Genomic DNA, 10019 nt, shown 5'->3' on the forward strand with positions numbered 1-10019 from the left:
CATTGCTTTTGGTGTTTTAGACATGAAGTCCTTGCCCATGCCTATGTCCTGAGTGGTATTGCCTAGGTTTTCTTCTAGGGTTTTTATGGTTTTAGGTCTAACATGTAAGTCTTTAATCTATCTTGAATTAATTTTTGTATAATGTGTAAGGAAGGGATCCAGTTTTAGCTTTCTACATATGGCTAGCCAGTTTTCCCAGCAACATTTGTTGAATAGGGAATCCTTTCCCCATTTCTTGTTTTTGTCAGGTTTGTCAAAGATCAGATAGTTTTAGATGTGTGGTATTATTTCTGTTGGCTCTGTTCTGTTCCATTGGTCTACATCTCTGTTTTGGTACCAGTACCATGCTGTTTTGGTTACTGTAGCCTTGTAGTATTGTTTGAAGTCAGGTAGCATGATGCCTCCAGCTTTGTTCTTTTGGCTTAGGATTGACTTGGTGATGCAGGCTCTTTTTTGGTTCCACATGAACTTTAAAGTAGTTTTTCCAATTCTGTGAAGAAAGTCATTGGTAGCTTGATGGGGATGGCATTGAATGTATAAATTACCTTGGGCAGTATGGCCATTTTCATGATATTGGTCCTTCCTACCCATGAGCATGGAATGTTATTCCATTTGTTTGTGTCCTCTTTTATTTCATTGAGCAGTGGTTTGTAGTTCTCCTTGAAGAGGTCCTTCACATCCCTTGTAAGTTGGATTCCTAGGTATTTAATTCTCTTTGTAGCAATTGTGAATGGGAGTTCACTCATGATTTGTCTCTCTGTTTGTCTGTTATTGATGTATAAGAATGCTTGTGATTTTTGTACTTTGATTTTGTATCCTGAGACTTTGCTGAAGTTGCTTATCAGCTTAAGGGGATTTTGGGCTGAGACAATGGGGTTTTCTAGATATACTATCATGTCATCTGCAAACAGGGACAATTTGACTTCATCTTTTCCTAATTGAATGCCCTTTATTCCCTTCTCCTTCCTGATTGCCCTGTCCAGAACTTCCAACACTATGTTGAATAGGAGTGGTGAGAGAGGTCATCCCTGTCTTGTGCCTTTAAGTCATAATCTACACATAAGACTTGTGAAAACTGAAGTGATGAAATAGAGCAGCAAGTGTGGACAGGCACTAATGCCCAAGCTTGATGAAAAGGACAGATTCAGAAGGTTGCACCCAAGTATGCAAGTACTCAGTACTTCAAATGTGATTGTGGGCATTTTATTTATTTATTTATTTGTTTATTTATTTCATCAGCAGATTTTATTAAGGAGAAGAAACAGGAAATTCAAAAGCAAGTTCATTTTAAATTAGCTGGTCAGAAGAGTACAAAGAGAAAAAAAAAGAGAAGAATCAAGAAATCCTATGGGACTTTGGGATTTTTTTAAATTTTGTTATTATTATACTTTAAGTTTTAGGGTACATGTGCACGATGTGCAGGTTAGTTACATATGTATACATGTGCCATGCTGGTGTGCTGCACCCATTAACTCCTCATTTAGCATTAGGTATATCTCCTAATGCTATCCCTTCTCCCTCCACCAACCCCACAACAGTCCCCGAAGTGTGATGTTCCCCTTCCTGTGTCCATGTGTTCTCATTGTTCAATTCCCAGTTGTGGGCATTTTAGCAAGATTATTGTCACTTGCCTTAAGCTCATGCCGCTTATTACTTCGTCTATCTGTCTGGAAATGGTACTGCTCTTCTTTGGAATGGTGTTTCCTCATCTGTACATCAAAAGATTTAACTGCATGATTACCACTGTTTCTTCAATCTTCGTGAATTCTTTACAGCTCAGTTTATCTATGTCTCTTGTTTCTAGGGCACAACCATATTAACTTCCCTCACTTCTGTGTTACATGACAACAAGGAATTTCCCAACCCAGAGATGTTTGACCCTCGTCACTTTCTGGATGAAGGTGGCAATTTTAAGAAAAGTAACTACTTCATGCCTTTCTCAACAGGTAATATAAATTTATTTTCCTTTGTGTTTCAGGGTACAAGATAACTTTTTTGATCAGTTAGAACTTACATGTGCCTTCTCTGCAGTGGTACAGTTACTCTTTGTACATGATCAAGAGCACTGTTCTGAATGCCTGTGCCTTCTCCGCTCATGATACATCCTCCTTATTGGGCCAGAGTAGTGGGTTTTGGGGAGTTAATCCAATTCTTCCAAATTGAGAAAGATGAAGTATAGGTTGGTTGAATTCTGCCTCTAGATACACCACTGAGGTACTCAAGGACTCCTTGAAGATAAAACTAATTACATTTTCCTCACTATCCATGAGGAAGTTATCTCACTCCAGAACTTCACTGAGTGTCTTCCACATGGTGTCCCTCACCCCTTAGGCTGGGCTTGTAGGATAAAATTATCATCAAACACAGAATATGGCCTTAAGAGGTTCACTTCTGAGTTTGGGAAGCAGAGTAAACAGATCATTGTAGTTCAATAGGACTGAGGCTGTGATACAGGAAAGAACAGGCTGTTAGGGGTTGGGAGGTAGATGGAAAAGCTGTCTGCCTCTTGTTCTCTTATAACCCAAAATGAGACATAAGTAACTAATAGCAGTAAAGACATTTAAGCTACATCAAAGGAGGCAGAGAGGATGAAAAGAAGAGAAGGCAGGGCTATTAAAGGAGATAATGAGCCACAGGAGCAGGACATTGGCTGTAAATAAAGGATATTAGAACCTTTGCCAAATAATCATGGATGGGATCAGGGGGACATTAAGAATGTAGCAGGATACTCTGCAGTGATGCAGAGCACCATGCTCTTTCCCTAGCCATGGCAATGTTTTTTGGATGTTTGACCTCCACACCTGAAATGTGTGTGCTGAGCATCTGGTGATAGAATCTCTTTCCTTTTTCTGTGACCTTTGATGTCTGCTTTATATGTGGCACTGTAGATACCAAGATAACAAGGAAAGAAACATTCCTTCAAGCATTCACATTTAACACATGTATCAGTCCATTCTTACATTGCTATAAAGAATCACCTGAGACTGGGTAATTTATGAAGAAAAGAGGTTTTATTGACTCACAGTTCCATAGGCTGTACAGGAAGCATGGCTGGGAGGACTCAGGAAACTTGCAGTCATGGTAGAAGGCAAGGAGGAAGCAAGCATATATTTTCATGGAAGAGCAGGAGAGAGAGAGCAAAGAGGAAAAGCTACACACTTTTAAACAACCAGATCTCATGAGAACTCAGTCACTATCATGAGAACAGCAAGCAAGAAATCATCCCCCATGATGCAATCACCTTCCACCAGGTATCTCCCCCAACACTGGGAATTACAATTTGACATGAGATTTGGGTAAGGACACAGAGACAAAGCATATCAGCACACAAATAAATAAATAAATAAGTAAATAAATAAATAAGAAATAAGAAATTATGATTCTAGGTGACACATGCTGTCTGTTTCTTCTGCCATATAAAAATACCCAAGACTAGGCAACTGATAAATAACAGAAATTTATTTCTCAGAGTTCTGAAGGCTGTGAATTCCAAGATTGAGGTGTCAGCAAGTTCACTGTCTGGTGAGGGCGTGTTCCTTATTGATAATGCCCCCTCTGTATCCTCATGTGGCAGAAGTGCAAAAGAAGCAAAAGGGGAGAAATGGCTCCCTTGCATCTCTTGGTGTTATTATTTTAGCAAGGACAGAGCCCTCCTGACTTATTCACTGCCTACAAGGCCTCATCACTTTAGTAATGTTGCACTGGGGATTATGTTTCAACATATGAAATTGGGGGAGGCATATTCAGACCATAGCACATTTTTCAATGGAAGCATGAAAATGATGTTGAGGAATCACAGAGAAACGAACATTTTCTTGCTCAATGAGATGAGAAAGAGGGTAAAAAAAAGGAGATAAAGTTTGACCTATGTCCTGACTGTGGTAATAGAAAAGTTCATCTTGGCCAAAAGGAGCAGCATGATATAAAACTTGAAACCTCATGGTGTGTTGGAGTCTGATGATGAGTGGCTATGCCTAGAGTTGAGAGTAGGGGAGGTGAAGAGTGTAAAATATGATATGGGTCATCAGACTGGAAACAGAATGTGAGGGTCCAGGTCAAGCTATTTGGACCTTATCCCATAGGACAGACAGGGAAGCCATTTAAAGTTTTAAAGTGAGGGGGTAACACGTTTAGACATGTGCTTCTGAAAATACTTAGGGGGAAAAAAGTCTTTGGCTGCATATTGAGCCAGAAATACAAAGGGAAATGCCATATGTGAGCCTCCTCCCCTAAGCCCTTCTCAGTTCAACCCACTGGACAGGTAATGTATGTTTCTCAAGAAAGATTTTAATGAATTGCTTGGCATGTAGCTGACAGTCAATAAACATTTGTTGAATACCTGGTGACTGATAAGATCTGAAGATAGGTGAAGAGTAAGTATGTCCATTCATTGTTCAGTTGCCTATCCATCCATTCATCCATTCATCCATTAATCCATCCACCCATCCAACCTTTCATTCATGCATTCACCCAACCACCCATCTATCTACTCATCCCTCCTACGATTCACCGAACAGTTCTTGCATATTCTGTCTGTGCCAGTTATAGAGACAGTGTTTGTCACTCTCACAGTTACACATGAGGAGTAACTTCTCCCTGTTTGTTATTTTCAGGAAAACGGATTTGTGTGGGAGAGGGCCTGGCCCGCATGGAGCTGTTTTTATTCCTGACCTTCATTTTACAGAACTTTAACCTGAAATCTCTGATTGACCCAAAGGACCTTGACACAACTCCTGTTGTCAAGGGATTTGCTTCTGTCCCACCCTTCTATCAGCTATGTTTCATTCCTGTCTGAAGAAGCATAGATGGTCTGGCTGCTGCTGTGCTGTCCCTGCAGCTCTCTTTCCTCTGGGACATTATCCAAATTTCACTATCTGTGATGCCTTTTCTGACCCGTCATCTCACATTTTCTCTTCCCCCAAGATCTAGTGAACATTCAGCCTCCATTAAGGAGAGTTTCCTAAGTTTCACTGTGCAAATATACTGCTATTCCCCATACTCTATAATAGTTACATTGACTGCCACATAATGCTGATACTTATCTAATGTTGAGTTATTAACATATCATTATTAAATAGAGAAAGATGATTTGTGTATTATAATTCAAAGGCTTTTCTTCTCTGCATGTTCTAAACAAAAAGCATTATTATTTGCTGAGTCAGGTTATTAGACCTTCCTTCCTTTATGCATAATGCAGGTCAGAAATGAAAGAAAATAGAGTTCCAGGAGGTCATGCTGGTTCTCAAAATGATAAGGACAGAAAGGACAAAGGGGAAGATGGTAGGGAAGCTATTTTGGCTGAGCATTACCAAAATTTAGAGTTACACGAGGATTGGATTTGAAAGTGAGAAACTGTGTCCAGGAGCATCTCCAATCTCTAGGGAAATATTCAGAGGATCATGTATTGGGAGGAATGGATATTAAATGTTCCACTTTGGTGTTCCTTTTTTTTTTTTTTTTTGAGACAATGTCTCACTCTGTCTCCCAGGCTGGAGTGCAGTGGTGCAATCTCGGCTCACTGTAACCTTTGCCTCCCAGGTTCAAGAGATTCTCCTGCCTCAGCCTCCTGAGTAGCTGGGATTACAGACACATGCCACCATGCCTGGCTAATTTTTTTGTATTTTTAGTACAGACAGGGTTTCACCATGTTAGCCAGGATGATCTCAATCTGCTGACCTCATGATCTACCTGCCTCAGCCTCCCAAAGTGCTGGGATTACAGGCGTGAGACACTTTGCCTGGTCTAATGTTACTTTAAAGTGTCATTACTTTATCTCTAAATAAATATCATGTTACTTTTATTACTTCATGTTTCCAACTTAGAATGAAGTAATGAAGTATAAATATATGCTTTCATATTGCTGCTCATGTGTTTTGTCATGCTTCTCTCTTCAAACATGAACAAAATTTCTTTTCTTTTTTCTTTTTTTTTTTTTTTGAAATGGAGTCCCACTTTTGTTGCCCAGGCTGGAGTGCAGTGGTGCAATCTTGGCTCACTGCAATCTCCACCTCCTGGATTCAAGTGATTCTCCTGCCTCAGCCCCCCAAGTAGCTGGGATTACAGGTGCCTGCCACCACACCAGGCTAATTTTTGTATTTTTAGTAGAGACAGCGTTTCACCATGTGGGCCAGGCTAGTCTTGAACTCCTGACCTCAAGTTATCCACCCACCTCAGCCTCCCAAACTGCTGGGCTTACAGGCGTGAGCCACTGCACCTGGCTGAACAAAATTTCTAAGAAGAATTACCAGGGTTTAATCTCTTTCAGCTTCTCCTATATTGTTTTAGTTTTAACTTTAGTGGGATGATAATGTTATGCTATTGTCCTAATATAATTAGCCTCATGTCATCTCCAAATCATAGACAACTAAGTATCTTATGTTAAATTATGTTCACCACTCTTCCTGTCTTCTACTTGAAATGTAAGAAATAAGAAGTAACATAATTGATTATGCTTCTCACAGCTCATCTCCCAGAACAAGCTACTTACAATTTGGAATATGTTTAAAGATAATATATGGTTACATGTACATGTACATCTATCCATGTGTGTGTACATTATGTGTATTCACACATAATATATATATATGTATAACTTATGCCTACATACATATAGGGTTAAATGTTTATTTACAATATTGGGCTCATATCACACATCTTGTATTAAAACTTGCTATTTTCCTACCAAGTAATATGCCAGCAAAACCTCTAAGGTGATAGAAACATAGGCAAATAATTTGAAGAGTTAATAGAAGAGAAAGTGGAAATGGGTATTATATTAATGAAAAGATCCAAATGGAAATTACACATCATTATACATTTTAAACATTCTTCATTGGGAAATGAAAACGTATTAATGTAGTGTTAGTAGAAGTGTTGGCAAACACCCATGGGTGAGATAAATCAAAAAGTTGTCTAGTCTGTTTCCTCCTGGAGACTGTAGTGGATAATCTGTTTTCCTGCCTATTTCACCTCCTAAAGGCTGCCTGCATTCCTTGGCTCATGAACTCTTCTTTCTTTCACTCCAAACACTTGCTTCTTTTGTTACATCTCCTACTCCTACTATTCTTATTCTCTCTACCTTATGTAAAGACCCTTGTGATTACATGAAACCCGCCAGTGTAATCTCTTCATGTCCAGACATTATTTAGCCTACCATACTATTATTATACCGATTTGAACAACCAAACAATTGCACTGATGATCTGTTAAGTATCTTGTTTAAGGTCACACAGCTTTTTAAGTGTCAGAGCCAACAATTGAACAAGGGCAATCTGACTGGAAAGTAGAAGTTGCTAACAACTTTGCTAATTCTCTGCATTTATTTTTATTGTTTCTATTTCTTCCCTAAAATACATGTTTCATATGAGCAGAGAACTTTATTTGGCTCACTAATGAATACCAGCCACCTGAAACACTGTTTAGAAGATACTGGCTCAATAAATATTTAATGAATGAATGACTACTTAATGAATTAATGAATGAATGTGGGCATAAAGGAGCATGGGAATTTATTTATTCTCTTTTAAGGCCAATGGGACAATATTCATAGAAATGTATACGAACACCTCAGTCCTTCAAACAGTTTCATTTCTTGAGTATTCCTGGATATCATTGAATGTATATATTAATTTCTATACATATAAATGCTTATTTTATGATTGTTCATAATAGACTTGAAACAAAAATTTTACTGGAGGGTGTGAATAAATTATGGTGGATCTTTATTTTATTATACTTTAAATTCTAGGGTACATGCGTACAACGTGCAGGTTTGTTACTTAGGTATACATGTGCCATGTAGGTTTGCTGCACCCATTAACTTGTCATTTACATTAGGCATTTCTCCTAGTGATATCCCTCCCCTGTCCCCCACCCCATGACAGGCCCCAGGGTGTGATGTTCCTCACCCCGTGTCCAAGTGTTCTCATTGTTCAATTCCCACCTATAAGTGAGAACATGCAATATTTGCTTTTCTGTCCTTGTGATAGTTTGCTCAGAATGATGGTTTCCAGCTTCATCCATGTCCCTGCAAAGGACAGGCACTCATCTTTTTTTATGGCTGTACAGTATTCCATGGTGTATATGTGCCACATTTTCTTAATCCAGTCTATCATTGATGGACATTTGGGTTGGTTCCAAGTCTTTGCTATTGTGAATAGTGTCACAATAAACATACGTGTGCATGTGTCTTTATAGTAGCATGATTTATAATCCTTTGGGTATATACCCAGTAATGGATCACTGGGTCAAATGGTATTTTTAGTTCTAGATCCTTGAGGAATCACCACACTGTCTTCCACAATGGTGGAACTAGTTTACACTCCCACCAACAGTGTAAAAGCATACCTATTTCTTGACATCCTCTCCAGCATCTGTTGTTTCCTGACTTTTTAATTATCACCATTCTAACTGGTGTGAGATGGTATCCCATTGTGGTTTTGACTTGCATTTCTCTGATGACCAGTGATGATGAGCATTTTTTCATGTGTCTGTTGGCTGCATAAATGTCTTCTTTTGAGAAGTGTCTGTTCATATCCTTTGCCCAATTTTTGGTGAGGTTGTTTGTTTTTTTCTTGTAAATTTGTTTAAGTTATTTGTAGATTTTTGATATTAGCCCTTTGTCAGATGGGTAGATTGCAAAAATTTTCTCCCATTCTGTAGGTTGCCTGTTCACTCTCATGGTAGTTTCTTTTGCCATGTGGAAGTTCTTTAGTTTAATTAGATCCCATTTGTCAATTTTGGCTTTTGTTGCCATTGCTTTTGGTGTTTTAGTCATGAAATTTTTGCCCATGCCTATGTCCTGAATGGTATTGCCTAGGTTTTCTTTTGGGGCTTTATAGTTTTAGGTCTAACATTTAAGTCTTTAATCCATCTTGAACTAATTTTTGTATAAGCTGTAAGGAAGGGATCCAGTTTCAGCTTTCTCCATATGGCTAGAGAGTTTTCCTAGCACCATCCGAATGTTGGCCTGCCTTGCTAGGTTGTGGAAGTTCTCCTGGATAATATCTTGAAGAGTGTTTTCCAAGTTGGTTCCATTCTCCCCGTCCTTTTCAGGTACACCAATCAAACATATATTTGGTCTTTTCACATAGTTCCATATTTTTTGGAGGCTTTGTTCATTTCTTTTTACTCTTTTTTTTCTCTAAACCTCTCTTCTCACTTTATTTCATTCATTTGATCTTTAATCACTGATACCCTTTCTTCCACTTGATCAAATCAGCTATTGAAGCTTGTGCATGCATCAGGTAGTTCTTGTGCCATGGTTTTCAGCTCCATCAGGTCATTTAAGTTCTTCTCTACATTGTTTATTCTAGTTATCCATTCATCTAATCTTTTTTCAATGTTTTTAGCTTCCTTGCAATGGGTTCAAACATCCTTGTTTAGCTTGGAGAAGTTTGTTATTACCAACCTCCTGAAGTCTACTTCTGTCAGCTCATCAAAGTCATTCTCCATCCAGCTTTGTTCCATTGTTGGCGAGGAGCTGCGATTCTTTGGAGAAGAAGAGGCACTCTGGTTTTTACAATTTTCAGCTTTTCTGCTCTGGTTTCTCTTATCTTTGTGGTTTTTTTTTTTTTTTTTTTTTTTTTTTTTTTATATTTTCCCAACATAAATTTTCTTTTTTTTTTTTTTTTCTTTTTTTTTCTTTTATTGTAATTATTATTATTATTATTATTATTATACTTTAGGTTTTATGGTACATGTGCCCAATGTGCAGTAAGTTACATATGTATACATGTGCCATGCTGGTGCACTGCACCCACCAACTCGTCATCTAGCATTAGGTATATCTCCCAATGCTATCCCTCCCCCCTCCCCTCACCCCACAACAGTCTCTGAAGTGTGATGTTCCCCTTCCTGTGTCCATGTGTTCTCATTGTTCAATTCCCACCTATGAGTGAGAATATGCGGTGTTTGGTTTTTTGTTCTTGCGATAGTTTACTGAGAATGATGATTTCCAATTTCATCCATGTCCCTACAAAGGACATGAACTCATCATTTCTTATGGCTGCATAGTATTC

The 10019-nt window shown here is 38.5% G+C and overlaps 1 protein-coding gene across 4 annotated transcripts in view; it reads left to right on the forward strand.

Annotated features, from left to right (window-relative positions):
* CYP2C19 (cytochrome P450 2C19) overlaps nucleotides 1-7452 on the forward strand; it is a 136334-nt gene extending 128882 nt beyond the window's left edge. For 2 of the 4 annotated variants that reach the window (XM_063727449.1, XM_063727450.1), the window contains 2 exons: nucleotides 1805-1946; nucleotides 4614-5034. In XM_063727449.1, the coding sequence (XP_063583519.1) occupies nucleotides 1805-1946; nucleotides 4614-4795 (324 nt within the window). In that variant the 3' untranslated portion in view covers nucleotides 4796-5034. Of the gene's footprint in view, nucleotides 1-1804; nucleotides 1947-4613 lie in introns of all 4 variants that reach the window. The other 2 variants (XM_024253963.3, XM_054522678.2) reach the window with 2 other exon arrangements.
* Nucleotides 7453-10019: the final 2567 nt, after the last annotated feature.

The sequence above is a fragment of the Pongo abelii genome, chromosome 8 (assembly GCF_028885655.2).
Source record: "Pongo abelii isolate AG06213 chromosome 8, NHGRI_mPonAbe1-v2.0_pri, whole genome shotgun sequence".
Lineage (NCBI taxonomy): Eukaryota > Metazoa > Chordata > Mammalia > Primates > Hominidae > Pongo > Pongo abelii.